Here is a 19,985-nt window from a genome sequence, read left to right on the forward strand (position 1 = left end):
CAATCTTGTGCTAGAGAAGGGAGGGGAGAGGATGACTGAAGGAGCCTGCAGACAGGTCTAGTTCCTCTTGCAGTTCATTATGGTGGTAGAGCCCCAGAAAGACAGACTCATTTATGACTGGGGACAGATGCTGACAAAAAGGCATCTTTGAATAACCACACTGTAGAGAAATTCCATGCGGGGACGGACGACAGGACACCAATATGATGATCAAAGTCGCCAGTTTATTGAGCCTAGCTGATCATTCTTATGCAATTCTCTAAGTTCCTAAGAAGCTTTGATTGGCTGCTGCATGCAAGCATTTGGTGTCCACGCGCACAAGCATAAAATGTGATTGGTTATATCGACACTGTACACGCGTATAAACATAAGATATAGTTAGTTATACTCACTCTGTACACGCGCATAAACACAGGACATAATTGGCTATATTAACTAGAGCATGCGGAACTTGTCTCAGTCTAATTGGTCAAGATAAGCCCCTGAATTGAGGTTGGTTGTGCCAAGTTCCCTTTATCGTGGAATGTGCACCTGTGTTTTTCTAATTGGGATCTTTCTTTTTCTGTCTTCTTGTTTATTCCGTTCAAGGCCTTCTAAAGGCATCTGGAATGCTCTTGCGACCATGAGCTACTTTCAGGCCCAGTAACTAAGTTCCATATAATTGACCCCTACACCACACTCAGTAGCAAACAAAACACTGTGAGAGCAAAAATTATTTTAAGACAGCAACCTACATCTTAGCCAGACTCCTCGCCCCTACGCTTCCCACAGACTGCCATGAGCTGCCTTCTGTCTATGGAAGCAGAGTAGCCTGATCTGCAGTCTTCCAGGCAGTCCTGAAGTCCTGGGGCCTTTCAGAAGGTAGAAGGTGGACACCACTACCTCTGCCTGTCCCTCACCGGTTGCAGGGGAGCTGCAGAATGGCGTCTGTGCCACTGCATGTCCCTCTCTGCATGGTTGTGGGTGGAAGTCTCCAGTAACACAGGCCAAGCTGGGACCCCCGTGTTTGCCATGCCACCCTCACCGCTCTGCTGACAGGGGGTGACGGTGAGCCCGTTCCAGGCACTCAGTCTTTCCAGCTGACAGAGCATGTGCTACCCCAGCTGACTGCCAGAATTAGGGCACATTCACAGCATCCCTTTCAGCCACCACCCTGTGAGGGTTGTGATGCCCAGGTGACGGGTGGTGTCGAGCGGGGGGGGCACTGCCAGCGCTACCTGCCATCCGTGTGACGGGTGTATGGGCTGCCTCTGGCCCTGGCATCTCCCGCTGCTTTGTATTCATGCACGGCGAGGAAGAACTCGCTGCTCATTGCTTTGGTGGTACCAGGCTGGCACTTCATCTCACAGAGGGAAGCACCAGTTTAAGTCTGCAGCACCCCAAGGCTGCATCCCAAGCCTTACATCGCTGTTGGGAAAGAGGGAAGAGAAACTGGTGCTGTGCTCCTGAGTGGTATCTCCCCAGGGAGGTGTCATCAGATCTTCTGTGAGTTATACTTACGACTCCCTTCTTGTTTGCTGGGAAGATAGTTTCTTTTCAAAGCCATAGTCCACAAAGTGCCAGCAGATGCACGTATGCTTTGCAGCAAGGTCCCTTGGCTTCAGTCCAATCTCAGGACAGACAGGGATTTGACTTTGTAGCTCAGCAACTGAGCCACTCATACATTTAATTGAGTATCTACTTAGTTGTTATATTTAATTCAATTGGGGAAGGCGCCCCGCGCTTAGCTATTTAACACTGCCTGAACAGGAGTGGTCCTTTCCTCTTTTCTGTTTCCAGAGCAGTCCTGTTTCCAAACTGCCAGCCCAGGACCATGAGTCTCAGCCAGACTCACAGGGCTGAGGCCTGGGAGGGAGCCTGGGCCAGACCTCTGCCAGGATGTGGGAGCTGAGGCACAGGCTTGGGACCAGCTCTCCCAAAGCTGTCTGACTTCCTGGCTGTGAAATTATTTTCTGTCTAACTGGGAAATCCCTGCACTTCGTCCAGATAATGTGGCAGTAAGGGGTCACTAAATGCTGGTCTCAAATGCAGCATTCATCACCCTCATCACTAGGAACAAAAAGTTCTGAAGTGGGCAGGACCACGATTTCCTCATTAAAGCTCAGAACAAGATGTAACAGCTGCAGTTAAGATTACCCCATCATCTTTGCTGCCTCCCACCACACAAGGGAAAGTTATTTTTAACTCCAGGTTGCCCAAGGGATGCTGCATGGCGAGATCTGTTGCGTCCTCGCCAACAGTCTTTGCCTGGCAAGCAATGTGGGGAGAGCTCTCCCTCCAGCCAGCTGGGATCAGACTAGAGAGCCCAGGCGTGGGCACCTCTGCAGACTGACCCCTCCAGGCTCCCCAGCTGCTCCCGAGGGGGCAGAAGCTCCCACTGAGGCAGCTTTGGGAGTGCAGAGGACCAGGCGCCCAGCTAAGTCCTCCTTTGCTATGCTTTTGTTCTTTTTAGTTTGCAAATAAACTTGGTGGGCTGAGCCTATTCCAGATGCCGCAAGGGGCACCATGAAGGCAGGACCTAGAATGCACTGAGTCGCAAGGACAGTCAGGCAAAACCAGAGGGGATTAGCTTTTAATGTGTTTCTCAGGGCAAACCCTGAAATTGTGGGATTGCCAAGATCCCAGCAGGAAAACTAGCCAGCTTGCTGCCCTCCTGGCCACGTATCAGCTTCCAAACTCTCGCAGTATCAGGAAAACTTGCACAGAAACCTAGGAACAGCTGTGATGCACAGGAGCACCCTAGCCATCACCTTCCTATTGTATGTGGCCACACAGTCCCCTGTGAATCACACTGCAGGGCACAGCTACCGTCACATCTCCTCCAGCCCCAGAGTGGTGGCATGGCTTCAGGGCTCCCTGTGGGCACCTAATGTGAAAGAGTTCAGAAGCCTCCAGAAGAGATGCTGTGTAGATGTGAGTGCAGTTATCACTGTTCAGCTTTATCTTTCTGGCTAGGAATGAATGTGGTACTGCTAAATACCTGCTGCATTTGCTCTCAGGGGTCTCTGAGCTAAACTGAGATAACTCAGCTGCGCACTCAGTCTTTTCCATACCTAACTTCGTTGATGTCTGTATTAAAACCCAGCAGTGTGTAAAATTGGGAGCTAGCATCCCAAGCAGAATTACATGATTTTTTTATGTTACTTAGCATCTTGGGGTTACATTTTTAGACTACAAGAACTTTTGTTGTAAAGGTTTTTCTCTGCTGTGTCATCTGCAGCAAACATCATTATCCAGGTGTTTTGCTCTGCCTTGTGAGTTAGTCCTTGTGCCTGCTGGGTCTCCTGTGGTTCATACTGCTACATTTTGTCCCAGAGAGAAGTTGACTTACTGGAAAATGAGACAATACTCCTCCCTGCACCACAAGATGCAGCTACCACTGCTAGGACTCTGGAGAAGATCACGAAGCCAACAAGTCTGTCCCAGGGTTTTATTTTGGGTCTGTCAGTGACCTGCTGTGCGCCTGCCTTGCTGAATCACCACCATCCCCCTCCCCTCTTCAGAGCTCAGTTTCTCTTCCTGCTCCCTGGGAATAATCCATAATAATCCTTTGTAAACTGTGGGAGTCCGGTACAGATGCAGGTTTAAGAGCTGTGAATACACGGAGTCCAGGGGTTAGACATATTTGGCACAAGGTGCAGGATGTATCTAGTACTCCCATAGAAGCCTTGCACTATCCAACACAGACATGTAAGATGCAGGACTGCAAATCGGCTGCTGAATGCGGTGTGTATGCAGGACAGGCATGAACCTCACCAAATTAAAAAAACCACCACTAACAAATATGAGCTTTTCACCTTAAATATTAAAAAATAAAGAGAGGGAGCCTCTGAATTTTGTTACCATTCATGTATACATTTATTAAGCCAAAGGAGTTTGATCATACCACCGTATGTTACTAGAGCATGTGAGATCCCTTCTCTTTAACTTTGCTAACAATGGTATTTTAAGTACTTGTTTGCTTTTTGCCCTTCAAGATTAAAAAATTAATCCTTTCCACATTTTCCCATGAAAGGATTTTTTTTTTTTTTCTTTTCTTACTGTACAAAACAAATGTTTCTCAGACATGTAAACAACCATCACAGAAATGAAACTGCTGTTAAAGTTAACTTTATAGTTATGGACGTTCTGTTAGATTTGTATCATGTTAGATGTATTTCAGCTCAGTGACTCCTTCAGTGAAAGTTACTATTGTTACCATCACCTGCACTGCCATAGTGCCTAGAGGCCCTGGCCAGGGTCAAGGCCCTTCTGTGCAAAGTGCTGTACAAATACTTCAGTGTAACTCTGAGGTCCCTGGTAAGAACGGCATTCACTCTGCCTCCCTCTGCTCAGTGGCGATCCTCACAATTAATAGGAGCTGGAGTGAAACTCTTTCCAGACTAAGTCTGGAGTTGATGTTCAATTACTGTTGAAGAGAAATGTTACTACAGGCCAATCCTGATGCCTGCAGTCCTGTGCGTAAAGCTGCTCACACTCATGGGAATGCTCATATGAGTAAGAAACTCCTGTGGGAAAGGTCTGCAGAATTGAGTCCCTGGATCATTGAACTCCTTTGCAAGAAAGCATGCAAGAAAAGCAGACTGATTCCTTTTCTCTAAGGTTTCATCAGTATAATTCTAAGAGAGAAAGGGACAGGGTCAGTTGCTCAGTTTCAGCACCTCAAGCATTTTGAGTTCTGATCCCCAAATTAAAGAAGCCTCTGCTCTGCCTTGGGCTATTGTGGCCAGGCCTGGAAAAGTCTGTTGGATGCTCTTTGTCATCAGGAGGCAGCGGTTTGCCGTTACAGAATGGAGGGCCTCTGTTTTATGGTGTGAAGGCTGCGTCCTAGGCAGGAATTGTGAAGATTGTGTTTGGCCATCAGTAGAAATTATTCTGAAAACACTTCAGAGCAATTGCAGCTTAAATAATGATTATAACTTGGTATTTGAGGTGAAAAAAAAAAAAGGATTACATGAAATAAATAGCAAAGAATCAATGTCCCTGCACAAACATAATGTATTCCTGCCTATGAAGCATCCCTTGCAAATTACTGCCCTTTAGGTTATGTCAGATGTTTAAATGAACCCTTTAGAGCTAAAATACAGTACTCTGAAATGAGGTTAGAAAATTTTCAAAAGGACTAATGGGAAGTGTGTACAATGCTCTCTTTAAAACAAATTTCCCACCTGGGTAGCCTAGGAGTGCGAGGCCTCAATAGACATAGAGCCGATCTGAAATGGCAGCAGGCATGTGTGTCATGATCTGCATGCGCAGCCACCAGTAGTAATCCATGGGGTGGTAGCGGGTGTACGGGGTTGTGGAGGTGAGCGCGTGGGCCACGCTTTCGATGACCGGCGAGGTGTCTGTTGAGCCGCTGTTGCAGTATGTCTCCATCTTGCTGACCTGCTCATCGAAGTACTTCCTGCCATAGTCTTTGCGCACTATCTCAGGGAGTTCGTCCCACATTTTGTCGGCTATGGCTTTGATTCGCTCAGGGCTGTACAGGTTGGTGGCAGCTATGAAGTTGCCAGGCTCCACGATGCTGACCATCACCCCCTGGGGCTGCATTTCGTACCGCAGGCAGTCGGAGAAGGCTTCCACGCCAAACTTGGTGATGCAGTATGGTGACCGGGCAGGACTGCCCATCCGACCCATCATGCTACTGATGTTCACCACACGACCTAGACAGAGGCCAGGCAAAGCACAGCTGAGCTGCGGTACCTGATCCAGAGCAGACACCTGACACACACCACCCAACAGATTCCTGAACATGCATCCACCCGCCCACCGTACATCTGTAAGGTCTGCCTGGCTGACCTGCTCGTGGCTCTATCTGAGCTTTGCTGTCCTACGCAACAGCCTTCAGGCAAGAGAACAAGCCCATTGCTTGTGCTCCTTGGCTCATTATACCTGAGGGAACAGGCACATGGTAACACACAAAGCTCAGTGCTACAGGGAACACAGAAGAGGCTGGACACAGCCTGCATGGTGGGAAACAGGATTGCTCAGCAACAAATCAGGGCTGAGCCCAGACAAGAGGAAGCAGCAGCCAAGAAAGCCTCTGGCACCAAGGCTGAGCTCATTTATTTGCAAGTCAAAGGCACAAAAACCAGGAGCCCAATGGTGGCTTACAGCGTCTGCACCACAAAAGGTCAGAGCAGTCTAAGTCCATTGCACCCTTTCCTGTGTGACAGCTGGATTATAGCTCCAGGCACAGAGCAGGGGCCTTTCTCCTCTCCAGAAGCCATCCGTTGTGGCTGGGGAGAACGCTGGTAGGAGACTGTGGATGCTGCAGTCTAATTAGAGGTTGCAGTTCTCTGCACTTTCTATCCGTGCTCATTGCTGAGTTGTGTTAGAAAGAGAAACTTTGACCACAGAAGTGGATATCCTTCCACGGTGGAAGAAATGCCGCCTGGGCCACATACAACCCAGGTCTGCAGCACAGGACAACAATGTTAATGTTTGTGGATGACTCAAGAGTAAAAAATATTCTCATTTAGTCAGGTAGTTGGCCGCAGTACATGAAAGCTTTTGCCCTTTTATGCCGAGACCCACGCAAGCTCCAGGTCTGCATTCCTTTGCTGTACAAACCCCACCTCGCATATGTTACAAGCTCCCAAAGTAACACAGCGCACAGCTGACAAGTTCCCTGCAAGAAGCATGTCATAGTACACTGCTGCTGCCCACCCTGCCAGCACTGGCACTGCTGGTTTTTGTATAGAGGGGAGGATTGCTCCTGACACTGGAATTTATGGTGAGCTGCAGCTTCTGAATAGGTAAAAGAAGGTATGACGGATTCCTTCTTGCGTGGGATGTTGCAGAAGAAGGCAGCACAGATGGGAAAGAGAAATAATAACGGGTTTTCAGGACTGCTGCCTTGCTGTATAACTCAGAGCGGTTAGGAAATCTGTCATTTGTGTGTATGCTGTGGGTCACATTCTGTCTGTACAGGTATGAAGGTGGCCAATGGTGCAGAGAGAAACATAACAGACCTTTTAGCCTCTAACACAGCAAGACATGGGGCAGGATGAGGGACCTGCTCCAGGGAGTGCCAGTCAGGAGGAGACCACTCACCCTTTGACCTCCGGATGAGAGGAAGGAAAGCCTTGGTGGTTCGCACAGTCCCCCATAGGTTCACTTCAGCTACCTCCATGTAGGTGTCCATGCTGGTGAACTCGACTTCCCCGAATGTGGAGATGCCAGCATTGTTAACCAGCCCCCAGAGCCCTAAAAGACAAAATCAAGCAGAAAGCTTTCCCTCTGTGAGACTAATGAGAGCAGCTTGGAAAAGGCCTTGCCAATAGATTACTGAACTATACAACAGAGCTTTTCATTACGACTTGTAATGATGGAAGCCAGACAGAAGAGAGTCTCGAGCGAACTTCAGTCTCCTGAGCAAATATAACCACAGTCAGGATCTGCTTGTACTGCCCAACACTGCAGCCACAAAGTATTGTGTATAAGGCTTCCCAGGAAGTTCTGAGCCTGCTAGAAGAGAATTTCAGCCTTGTTTAAGCTGTTCTTACCATTCTCTTTTTATCCATCACGATTTTTTAAAAAAAGCAAAATATAGTCTCTAAATGCAAATAATAAGAATAGGAAAGACCTTGTAAGAAACAAAAGAGCCATTATTTCAAAGTAAAATCCCTTGTGTCACCATAAGAACTAGAATGTGTGCAATGCTGGGAAGGGGGATGTGGGCATGGGTGGACATGGGTGGGCACGCATGCCACAGCCTCTCCCTTTTATTCTGCTGCAACCAAGATAGCAACAACTGAAGCTACCAACTCATTTGGCAATGAAAAGAAAGATTAAAAAGGAATTTGGAATAAAATGAACTCACTTCATATAATATTCTAATTGCACAGGAAACAGACTGAGAAAGGTCTGGGATGGCTTCTCTCTGCTGTTTAGAAAAATTCACTGTTATCTGTTGACTGACTGTGTCCAGATCTGTGTTCTCAGAAGCAGCCCAGAAAAGGCAACTTCACCCTGGCCTATGCTTGAGAATACAGGGCTAGAAAACTTAATTTATACAGAAGATCCACATATAAAAATTAAACATAAAGTAAAAGAAATACGTTTATGCAAAATCCAAAATAAAACATCACCAGTTGTTCTGCTTTTAAACAATCTTCGTGTGTTGAAGTATGGATGTTCTTTAGGGAAAAAATGTAGTTCACCAAAGGGTGGAAAGGTTTCAGGAATGCACAAGCAACTAGGATTTTCACAGTACTGGAGCAGAATTTGCTGTCATCACCTCAGTAGAATGAGGTAGGCAGGCTAAGAAAGTCAGTTACAGCTACCCCCTGAGCTCTGAAATCTGTAGTGTATGGTAATATCCACAATGTCATTAATGATACTCAGCTGGCTTCATGGGAAATCCTTTGGAAAACCTCTCCATTTTCTTAGCCTTTTGAAAGTTTTGGGGAGACATTTCCTTTGCTAATGCCCAATCTTTGGGCACTGGCCAGGTTTTACAACATAAAAGGAGTCACAATCAACTTCAGGTCACAGGAATAAAGCACTAATCCCAGGGCCTTGAACACCACCCTGATTTCTGCTAATGTCCCTAGAGGAGCTAGTGCAGAAAAAAGCAGTTGTCTTTGTAGATGTTGTCTTAAGTGGGAAGCTGCTTTCTGATACAGCACAACATTTAAACAGGCCATTTGCTGTGCACTGCTGCTCCTCAAAGCTTTGTGCGCCCTTCAGTCATATGCTCAGCTTTTGAAATATGCCCTGTAAATGCTCTCAGAGCCCAGCTGAGGGAGCTCCTGCCACCTATGTGACCTTAGAGCCCATTGCACGCACCTACCTTTCTCTGGGTCCTCCAGGCTGCTATTCACGTGCTCCACCGCTCTGTCCACTTCTTTGCTGTCACAGACGTTGAGCTGGACAGTTCTCATTCTATCACTGTTCATGTTGTCCAGCTCCTTGGAGCCACCATCTCCCTTGTCCTAGAGGGGAAGAAAGCGCTGGTTTGAATCTGGCCAAAGACCTTGTGTAGAATATCAAATGCATAGCAACCATCAAATTGAGCAAAAGAGAGTGCACAGGACAGTCACAGAATAATCAGGACAGTCCTGCAGCTCTAAGAGGAAGGGGAACAGACAAGGATGCTCCTGCAGAACACCATTCCTCAAGCATCTCCATCTGACCATGAGCCCTGCCACCACGTCAGTTGGTACAAACTGCTTCGGCCACCAAGAAAGCAGCCAGAACTGGATCTGCTGCGGCAAGGCAACTCCTGCCCAGTACAAGCTCCTGAGATCAAGCTATACCCCACTGCCGCAGTGGTGGGAATGGGCTGCCATCCTCGCTTTGGCTCGCATAAGGGGCACAGCAAATAGCTTGGCAGGGGTATGGTATAAAATAGCTGGTGAGTGGCTGCACATGTACGTTGCATGTGCTTCTCAGTCACGTTGCCAGCTCTGGAAGCGACAGTCCTAGAAGAGGGACTGCCTGCCCACTGCTCTCTCCCTTCAGCTGATCTACGCACACAGCTCCCACTGTCTGGAAACCTACCTACTGCCTCTGACAGACTCCTACAGAGTCCAATCATCAAGTGCCTGGCCAGCTTCCCTGCTAGCAATTCCCTCCAGCGCCTTTTCCAGCATCTTGCTCTCTTCTTTGCCTCCCCCCATGAGCTTTTTTTCACTCCCATTTCCCATCTCCACTCCTTTTTTCTCAGCTCAGAACAACAGATTCCCCCAGTATACACATATCCACTCACAGCCCAGACAATTAACTGCAGCCAGCCCCTGAGATACCTTTCACATGGGCCAGACGCTGCTACCAACATGGCTGCCACACCCAGACCTAGTCCCTTCACAGCGCTGAAGCCTGCCTATGGTGCTTCCAGGACACAGACATGGGATATTAATATGAGTTTGGGACTATCCCTGAATCGCTCCTATGTTTGTAAGCTACTGGACTCTGCTGGCCACTCCAGGGTACTTCTGTAGATGATGGTGAGGTCTAGCTCTGAAAATAATGACTTTTTGGGAATTTCCCTGTCTTTACTGCAAGAAACTCCCTCTGTCCCCCCAGTATCATCCCTCACTAGAAGTCTTCTACTCTCCACTAACAGGCCAGACATGAAGCATGTCCCACAGGACCATCTGATAGCTGCTTAGCTCTTCTTCCCCCACCGCTCAACCCTCCAGGTAGTCCGCTCACTGTGTCAGCATCAGCAGGCAAGCATGGGAGTGCTCTTCACTCCTGACAGACAAGGCTTTTTTGGACAGATAGCTTTTTTTCCTCTGACGTGAAACAGGCCGGGGCTTCATAGCAGGGCTTCCTCCTGACTGCTGAATGACATTAGATTGTTCTAAACATCTTGAGCCACAGGTGCTCCCTGTCAGAGACTGCCAGCAGTCAGTTGTCAATGAGATGCTGCTCGTCTCCGCAGTCTGAACCCCAGCTGCCCATTTGCCCCCCCTGGAGCGACAGTTCCCTTTAGACACCACACTTTAGATACCACAAGAAGGTGGCCATACGTCCCCCTGTCTCCGTGCCACCTGTCCTCCAAAACAACCTTCTCCTGGCTCCTCTCATTCCTGGGCTTAACCACTGTGCTCACAGACAGCTTACTAAAGTTAAGTACCTGACATCTCCTCTGTCTTCTCCACCCTTCCTTATTCCACCACAGACTGTTAATACCGGTTAGTGTTCATCCTTAAGAGAAGGCATCTACTACACTCTCTTCACATGGAAGCATACTGCATACAAAATGGAGCAGTTAAAAGTCCCATGCACAGCTTAGTGGTACGTTTTTTTTCTTACAGTGACTGAAAATAGAGTTTTGTCCTAAGTTTGCGGCTCACTCAAAAGCACTGCGGTGCTGAAGCCAGTGTGTATGGCAAAGCATTGAAAAGCATACAAATGGCACATGTAGGAATGCCAATAGGGAATCAGCAAACGCAAGCATGCAAGTCCCTTGGAAATAGCAGATACGGCTAAAGGGAAGAGGAAGAACAATAAGGCCAAGGTGCATCTTTCCCCGATCCTAGGTCTACGAGGTGCTACAAGATCTCTGGGCCACAGCAACATGCCAGCCTCAGAGGCCTCGTAAGCTCTACTCGGACCTTCACAGTGTCCTCTTCTTCCTCCCTTACAGGGTTGGCTCAGCAAGCCAATATCCCTCCCGCCCTCCCACCCACATGCAGCTTGGTGCTTGGACAGGGACCCTTGGAGCTGGGATCCTGGCTAAGAGTTGGACTCTGGGCATTAACCCAGACCCACAGGGCTATTCCCTTGGCTCTTCAGAAAGGACAGATGGGTGGTGTTTAAGTCAGGCACCCTGTGACTGTGTCATGCTCTCCCAGTACGGGATGCAGCCTGTCCCACAACCCCAGGGCCCGTACACAGCAGAGGAAGGACCTTCTCATGCTACACCGAGACACCAGCACATCTCTCCTGTCAGCCCCAGAGTCCACTGTCCCATGGCAAGAGGACCGAGCTCTTGCATATGGAAAAAGTGCACCACTGCCTCATTTTCCTGTTTCCATGGTCACCCTCTGGGGCCCATAGCTTCAGCTTGTATCTTTATCAGTATGTCCTTGAAGTGGTATGTAACACCCTATTGCTCTGAGTACCCTTGCTGAGTCCTACAGTGACTGGCCTGCATGCTGGCGTGCTCAGATAAACTCTGCCTTCTCATCCCCCTGCAAGCCCCAACAGGCCTGAGCACACAAAGCAAAGCAAACAGGGCTTCCACCACATGCCTGACAGCTGTGGCAAACATCACATATGTCCACGGGTAACAGGTACTGATGGAAAAATACCTTCTTCATCTTGTGTCAGCTGGCTCCTCCAGCTATTAACCAAAGAAGAAAAAATAAGACAGCTGCAGCATGATCGTTCATTGGATCCAGTCTACCACTGTCTTTTGGCAATGAAGCATCAACACAACTCTCACATGAATATATTTGCCAGTGAAAATGTTATGAAGAAACCGTGTGTGAAATAGCACACTGTTAGCACAGATCCATCCTTGGGCTCCCCTCAGTTGTGACCCTAACACCTCTCTCAGGTTTCCTTCAGTAAAAATAGTCAGGCACTCAGGATCTGGCCACTCTAGGAAACCTTTCCTGATGAAGAGTCAGCGCTGCACACACTTTTAATCTGCAATAAGGATGTGGCATTCCTAAGAACAGTGCATACCCTGAGGTCACAATGGCTCCTCAAGCTGGAGTATGCTTCTGATGTGCAGGTGTGCTGTGAAAAATAGTCCCATGAAAATAACACTGAAGTTTCATAGTCATTTCCTCTCTGTCCAGGCTAGGCAAATATACCCAAGAAAAGCTGATGCTTCTTATTTCTACCTCCACTTCTATCTAGCATCTAAAAACACACCAGGCTTTTTCTGCCCCTAAAATCAGCTCCAGCAATAATTACACTCTGATCAGAATTCTGCTTATGGTTCTGCTCATGAAACCTGTGGCACAATGAGAAATCAGCTCAGTCTCCTGGACTCGTTTTAGTTCTAAAGAGCGGTTCGACATAAAGTATACGGCCTGAAGACACATAGGAGGCCAACCTGTTAACCAAGGAGCTTTCACATTTTACAGTGGTTTTCTGATGACAACCGCTGTTACCAGTCTTGCTATAGTCACACAGATTTTGGAACATGGGATGCGAGTCCAGCTAAAGAAGCAGTATTTAATTACACAGTGCTACAGCAAAGCTTTCTGCTGACTTTTGGTGAGGAAATACATATTGATCAAAGCCTAAAAGAGTTCTGGCATGCTGCTGCACATTAGCTTATGCTAAAATTGTCAGAAGCCAAGATTTTCCACTAACATGCATTCAGTAGAACGAGTACTGAAGACACCAAAATGGAAGGGAGGTTTCAGTGACAGTTAAAAGACATGCTCGCTGAGAATGTGGTCTTTCTGGCAGCTCAGACAGAAGAAGTGAAACCTAGAAGTAACTCTGCAGCTCTGAAATTTTTGGCTCCTGTCAACAAAGAGGCAGGCTATTATTCTAAACAGTGGGTTTTAAGTCTGCAACGTTCTTGTATTCTCTAATGTTGATCTTCGGTTACAAGCTGAGTGGAAACATCTGCCAAAAAAGTACTCATCCACCATCTCTGCTTGACACCTTTTGAAAAGCAGCAGTTTATAAGTGTCTTGTTCTGTGAAGCCTGTAGAGGGAGCCCAGGTTAACAAATAAACCCTTGACTCAAAGCTGAGACACCAAAAGAGACAGAGCTATTGAAACACACACTTCTCTTTTGAAAAAATGCAGCAGAAACACTAATAATTTAAATTTAAAACTAATCATTTAAGCAAAACTTAGTAATAATGGAAAAATTAACAGCAGAAAGAGTATTGATAACATTAAAAAAGACCTTGCAAATTCTCTTTAAATAATATAACTATTCAAGATACATTCATAGTGATGAGTGAGCTAAAAGATTAGAATCAAAATAACTGACCCACCCCAAGATATCCTGAGGAGTAAGTTTGTTTCTGTTGGGAAATGGCTACGCAGCTAAAAAAGTGCAGTGCTTCATAAGGAAAGAGAGGCTAAAGCTCTCTCCTATTTTCCATGACCAGGCATCTCTGACTGCCATACAGAGCACTCCTGGAGAGTATATCAAGACTGCGTCACTAAGCTATTTGTGGCCTGATTCTGCCCTCATTTGCACTAGTGGAACTCTATCACCTTCACAGAGATTTCAGGAGACCCTCAATACACACTGAGGCATGGCTGTACTCATGAATATAGAAAAATATGCTCATACCATGTGCCATAAGATCACTGGTGGCTTGGTGTATGTCACAATTAATCAAAATAAACCCTGCATAAATATGTATAGTCTGAGAGCAGGGCCAAAGGTCCAGACTGAAACTCATCCCAAAAATTGCTTATGGACGGGGCTATAAAATTAGATTTGGGGTTCCAGTCCATCAGATATTGAACAGACCACAATGTTGTGATTCAAGTAAGAACCTCCCTAGATACCATTCAGTCCTGGTTCTGGTCTAGACCAGGTTATGCTCTATGAAATTCAAGTACCCTTATCTTTCCCTTTGGGCTACTAACCACCCTCCCTCTCCTTGGCAGAAAGCTGTGCAGAGTGGAGAGGGACGATTGGACTTGCTACGTGTCTGTGCACGTGCCACAGGTGAAGAATACAGTTTTTGTTTTCCCTACCTTTTGCAGGCAGCCAGCGTAAACAATGAAGCCTTTGCCATGCAGGTGCTTGGCCAAGGCAAATCCAAACCCTGAGTCACAACCTGTTATAAGCACAGCTCTGCTGCCAATCTGCAAAACAAAACAGAACAAAACACACTGGAATTGAGTATTTGAAATCAGTGATTTGCAGTGCACAGAACAAAACCATGCCCTTGGCCAAGAGCAGTCTGTTCCAGGGACATTCTCTACACTCGTTGCCAGCTACTGCCACCCAGTGCCTCCTGAAGACAGGAAACAAAGGTTTCATACCGAGTTCACTGCAGTGAGGCAGGATCACTGTCCTCCCAACACAAAGAGAAGTTTGGCACCTCTGGCAACAGGCTCCCAAGGCAGAGACCAAGCAAACCACCATTCTCTGGCAGTTCACATCCATCTTGTAATCTGAAAATATACCAGACAGTTCCCAAGACACATTTTCCCTTCAGTAGGAACTGTTCCTGTGTGTTCAAAGCAAGCAGGAGTCCACTCTTCCCGTAAGGCATGGGAAAGATAGCTTGACTGAAGAAAGGATATGGGTTAACCTTACTGACTGCTCACTCCTCTTTCTCTAGCACGTAATACCTCTAGTGCTGGGTTTTAAGAGCTACACAGAATCAAGTGGGTTTAATATTTGAAATTAAGACCAGTTGGTCATCAGTCTTTTTGTTAATTTGTTTGTTTTTTGGTCTTCTTATTCTTCCAACTCACAATTTAAATAGAAGTATACCTCCTTCCTTCTCCAAACCCAAAGAGAGGCAGCAGTTAAATGACATGTTAAAAATTGCATGGTGGATCAGACATTCCAGCAGCAACAAGTACACATGCAGCAAGATGCTGCTGTGGGTGGGATTAGGTAATAATTACTTGCAATTCATTCCAATTAATCTCTTAACAAACTAGAAATTTGGCTTTCCCCAGCATACACAGGGACTGATCAGGGTCACACTGGAAGCCCAGCAGTGATGCAGGGGCCGTATCTGAATTCCTCTGAGACTCTGTCCCAGGGTTATGGAGCAAGATGTGCGTGCTCTAGCACTGCTACAGTGCCGAGTTCTGCGCTACAAGACAGGCAAGAGGGCAAAACATCCCCCTTCCTTTTGCCTGGCACTGTTCCTGGCAAGCTAGCACTTTCAAAGAGAGGGCTGTTAAAGAAGAGGGCCGCTCTCCAGATCAAGAGGTGAGGATTTATTTATGTCTCTTTACACAGCCATAATCCAGAAAGAGTGCTTTATTAAGAATTTGTCATGCAAATTCCCTCCACTTTAAGGTGGAAGATTTAATCTGCTGAGTGAGTTCCAAAAATAGAAAAAACCCACTAGTCTGATTGTTTATTTCCATCCTTAGCAGCATGTACCATGCTACGTCAATGGAAGATCTGTGCTAGGAAAGAATGTGGAGTATGTTGGAGAGGTCCAGCTTGTAGTCCTTCTGGCAAATCAGAAACAAGAATTTGGTCACCAGGCTTCAGGGACTTTAAAACCCCAGCTCAGCAGAACTAGTTCCTGGAAACCACAATGACACTCACCTGATCGACTTCACTTGCATAAGAGCGGCTGCCACATGAGGACAAGAGAGGGAAGCAAAATCTTTGCACAGGCCTGTTAAAACAACAAAAACCAACAGAACAATCAGGCATGGAATATCTTGTCTGTACCCTGGTGCTGCAGCATATATATGAAAAGGAATGTAGTGTTGCCTATATACATGATGTAGACTGTCATTTGAGAAGACAGAATCCAGTCTACTGTTCTCCTTAGTCTGAGCCTGTGTGTTTCCTACAGTACGAAACATTTGTTTCTCAGAAGACCTTGATGCTATTTCCAGCTGCAGAAGCTGTCTGGATATTACGAAGAATTCTAAAAAAGCTCTTGCTCTGGAGGCACAGAGCTCCTTCCACCCGCAAAGTGGGCAGTACAGTTTCTCATTTCCAACAGCAACAAGACTCTCACTTAAGAGTTGCACAAAGTTGCGGTAGAGGAAGTTATTAATTTGTCTGATGAAAGTATTCTGCTGTGGCATTGCCTCTGATACCCAGCGTAAGGCTGAATTTCCTTGGATCTATCTCACTGCTTTTACACACAGCTCCACCCTTCTGCCATCTTGGATGACACTTCTTCCTCTGCAGTGGCTACCCATTAGGTACTCTTAGATTTTATATTCCCTCTTTTCAACTGTTTAAGCTAAGAGACGCTATGTGTTTGAGTAATACCTGCTAAGCAGATCTGACACTCCTCTGCATAGTATGTCTGACTCCCAGGAAGATAAACCATGTTCACAAAGACAGACCAGAGCAAAGCAACAAGGCCTTCCAGGGAGTGAGATTCTATTTAGAAAAGCTATGCTACCAGTAGCATCACACCGTCTTACATCTTGCCATCATTCATCAAAACTGGGCCTAGACAACAAACCAGAGTGACTCTAGCTTCTGCCCTTGCCAGCCACCTCTCTAGACTATATCAGCTTTTTCATTTTTGCTCTGGGCACTGACATTGCCCTCTCAGAGCCTTCTGGCCTTCCCCTAGACTTGCTGTACTTCATCTACCCTCTGGCCCCTCTAACAACATCAATCCTTCAGCAGAGCTTATCCTCCAGGCTGCTCTTCTGTCTTCTAAGAGAATTTGCATAATCATTCACAATTATCTCCTGCTTAGACATCACAGGCTCCCAGGGTGACCTGTGCTACACCAAACAGCAATCTGCAGACACTCTGGCCACTGAGCTGCACCATGGGAACACAAGGCTAGAAAAAGGGTCTGCTAGGGCAGAAGCTTTGAACCAGATGGGAAAGGAGCTGATTTATATTCAGGCAATGGTGTCCGCTCACCTTTCTGCAACAGTTCAGCACTTTTTCTAACTTTGAGTGTCACAAGCCCAATCAGCTCTTGAAATAGCTACAGCCAATTTCAGTGCTGCAAAGGTCAGTCCCCAAGCAAAGTCAGTGTTAACATCACTGACCTGCAATCCTGGCTTGGAACTTTATCTCAACAACAAGCTCCTTGGTGTGTCTTAAAGTGCCCAGAAATGTTCATAACATTTCTTTTAATTGCATGAAGTTGATTTTTATTTTACAGGATTTTTATTTTACAGTGTCATGCCTGGTCCTGTTACTTCACTGTAGAGCACTGATTTGCTGCACTCTATTCACAATAACCTGTAGATAATAACTACTTGACATACTGTCTACCTTGACCTGAAGGCAGGGGCTTAAAATAGATGCCGGCTGCTGATCAGCAGGAATGTCATCAGAGGAAACAGCTATGATGCATATGTGAAGTTAGCCCCCACACAGTACGCTAATGTACCATGAGCCATTTTTGTCATTCTGCATGACTGAATTCTAGAGACCACAACTGAGACTTTTAAAATGCACAGATGGTCCTCGAATTGAATCTGTGCTTGTAACCATGCATTTGCTTTTGTTCAGTTACACCAAAAAAGGCAGTCCTCAGCTTGAAGAGTCAAGTATATAAATGCTACCTCAATGCATTAAGATACCGGTATAGTGACAACACTGCCTTTCAGATGAACAGTTGGATTTCCATTTCAGGTTTAGCAGCTTGTGGGTACTTAAAAAAATGCAACACATTTTTGCCCTGAGTACAAGATGCATAAAGCACAAATACAGAGTAAGCAAAACAAAAGAAGAGGAAAAAGAAAAAAAAAGAATATGCTGAAAATTCTTTTCTCAAGTTAATAAAGCATTAATTTCTATTTTTAAGGCCATGGCATATTCCTGCTGGGGCAGCTTTTGTGAGTGTGGAGTAAATAGGAGATAAAAAGCCCATGTCTGTTTGCATAGGAAATCCCTAACAGCTCGGCTATCTTTGGTCTATACCACTGCCTATTACAGGAGCCGTCCTTGACAGTGATGGTACTGGACATCACTATCAACAGCAGTAGAACAACACTGGAGGTGGCAGTTCTTGCTTAGTAGGCCATGAGCCACTTATAAATGGCTTATGTACAATTAGTGGTACACACACGATTGTTTGGGAACCTTGCTCTAAAGCAAAGCCAGTGAAAGCACTCAACTTGCTCTGAATTTGGACTAGTAGGGTTCCCATCATGTATCAATACAAAAGGTATTTTTTTCAGAGCTAGCAATTAGAATTAGATAGGCAGTTTTCTGTTCACGTTCAGAAAAACCCAGCTTCATTACTCAGCCCAGCTCCATTTCTCACTAAAACCCTCCCTCTGAACTTTCTCTCTCATTTCATGTGATTCACTGCCTCTTTAATGAAGTCACAGAAATATATGTCAGTTCCCTGCATTGCAGCAAGGCCTACTTGCTGATATTCAGGAATAAATCCTTGCTTGACACTGACTTCATGCTCTACTCAACCCCCTTTTGACTACAGATGACTGTCCAAGTGTAACAACAACAACAAAAAAAAACCAAACCCAAAAAAAACACGTTGCCAACCCCTCCTTGCATACAGAGCCCATCTCCTCTGTGCTCAGCTCAGTGACTGAGCACTGGCACAGGTTGCCCAGGCAGGTTGTGGAGTCTCCATCCTTGGAGATATTCAAAAGCCGTGTGGACACAGTCCTGGGCAACCAGCTCTAGGAGGCCCTGCTTGAGCAGGGGGATTGGACCAGATGACCTCCAGAGGTCCTAAATAAACTGTCCTGCTGAAATCAAATGAGCCCTTGATGTGTGATTTACTCAGGATCTTACTCTTTCTTCTTTTCCACCAAGTTACTTACCTGAAGGCACTCCCTGGGTCCTTGAAATTCAGGGCTTTCACAGAGAAGTTCAGAAGAGGCCGGGACAGCTTGGTAGCCAACATGCTTTCAATTAGCACACTCTGCCCACAGCAAGACTGTTCTCCCTCAGCTCTGCAATACAAGATAGCACCTCTGTTTTAGTTGCTCAACGATTTTGTAGTCATGCTGACTCCATGTATTTCAACAAGAATATAAAGTCCAAAGGAACTCATCCTTCCCCCTTCCAGTCCCTCACAAGGAGGTAAACAGCTCAACCTTCAACCACTTCAAGATGCTTTTAAGTAAGGAAAAAGATTATAAGTAAACTGACAAGCAGGGAGGCATTTAAAGAAAATGTCAACTTCTCCTTCTTTAACGCATCTTTTAAGCGTATTCTCTGAAACAGCTAAAAACTAAGGTACTTACGTGGAATATATTATTTCAAGTGAGCTACAGGAAATAATTTTAAACTAAAATATAACTTCAAGTCACAGGTGATGTTATATGTTCCCCAAAGCAATCCTTGGGCTTTGCAGCTAGTGCAGCCATGTGGTTAAAAATACATTTCTTTGTAATTAAGTAGCTGGCGATGCTGGACTATGCAGAGGGAACCACCATTAGAGTCACTATGAGGTGAAAACAGCTCAAAACCAGGAGTTAAGCACAGAAAGTTAATTTCAGTCATACTCATCTCGGATAAAACCGATCCGGCGCACAAAAAAACATCTCTGCAGCTTAATGCACAGCTTCCTTTATTAAAGCAGAAAACCGGTATCTAACTGTTGGGGCTTATCTGCACCTCCGCCGAAGGCTGGGCTGCTGCCGCGGCAGCTTCAGGGCCTGCTACGAAACAGGCCTCAACTAAAAAAAGAGGGCAACTACCACGAAAAGAGCAGTGGCGGGCCACCGCGCTCGGAAGGGAGAGGTCCAGGCTCAGGAGGACTGGCTGGCTCCGGCAATCCTCCGGAATTCAGGGGTTCTGATCCAACTGGAGAGCTCGGTTGCTAGCCTCGCCATTTTTTTGTGAGGAATTCCGCAAAGATCGGGCGAGGGGACGGGCCGTCCGCGGGCAGCGCCGGCGGGCCCTGCCCCACGCAGGGGCGCGGCGCCCG

At 46.4% G+C, this 19,985-nt stretch overlaps 1 protein-coding gene across 4 annotated transcripts; it reads right to left on the reverse strand.

Annotated features, from left to right (window-relative positions):
* Positions 1 to 678: 678 nt before the first annotated feature.
* On the reverse strand, positions 679 to 19,901 carry BDH1 (3-hydroxybutyrate dehydrogenase, type 1). Of its 4 annotated transcripts, none has more exons than XM_010568369.1 (8): positions 19,759 to 19,901; positions 18,874 to 19,005; positions 15,692 to 15,764; positions 14,146 to 14,256; positions 8,798 to 8,939; positions 7,057 to 7,209; positions 5,169 to 5,663; positions 679 to 3,591 (listed from the first exon to the last, which is right to left on the reverse strand). In XM_010568369.1, the coding sequence occupies exons 2-7, from the start codon at positions 18,954 to 18,956 to the stop codon at positions 5,194 to 5,196; spliced, it is 1,032 nt and encodes a 343-aa protein (XP_010566671.1). In that variant the 5' UTR covers positions 18,957 to 19,005; positions 19,759 to 19,901; the 3' UTR covers positions 679 to 3,591; positions 5,169 to 5,193. The 4 variants fall into 4 exon arrangements, with proteins under 4 accessions (XP_010566671.1, XP_010566670.1, XP_010566669.1 ...); XM_010568368.1 differs by lacking the exon at positions 19,759 to 19,901 and adding an exon at positions 19,561 to 19,657; XM_010568367.1 differs by lacking the exon at positions 19,759 to 19,901 and having other exon boundaries at positions 18,874 to 19,540.
* Positions 19,902 to 19,985: the final 84 nt, after the last annotated feature.

The sequence above is a fragment of the Haliaeetus leucocephalus genome, unplaced genomic scaffold, assembly GCF_000737465.1.
Source record: "Haliaeetus leucocephalus isolate CR32 unplaced genomic scaffold, Haliaeetus_leucocephalus-4.0 Scaffold240, whole genome shotgun sequence".
NCBI classification, from domain to species: Eukaryota; Metazoa; Chordata; class Aves; order Accipitriformes; family Accipitridae; genus Haliaeetus; species Haliaeetus leucocephalus.

Excerpts from the sequence above, each read along its gene's own strand:
- BDH1 (XM_010568369.1), bottom strand. The coding sequence starts at position 18,956 with ATGTTGGCTACCAAGCTGTCCCGGCCTCTTCTGAACTTCTCTGTGAAA. Across the intron at positions 14,257-15,691 it reads ATGCAAGTGAAGTCGATCAG|ATTGGCAGCAGAGCTGTGCT; the intron begins GTGAGTGTCATT and ends TTTGTTTTGCAG. Across the intron at positions 5,664-7,056 it reads TCTCATCCGGAGGTCAAAGG|GTCGTGTGGTGAACATCAGT; the intron begins GTGAGTGGTCTC and ends GCCTCTGTCTAG.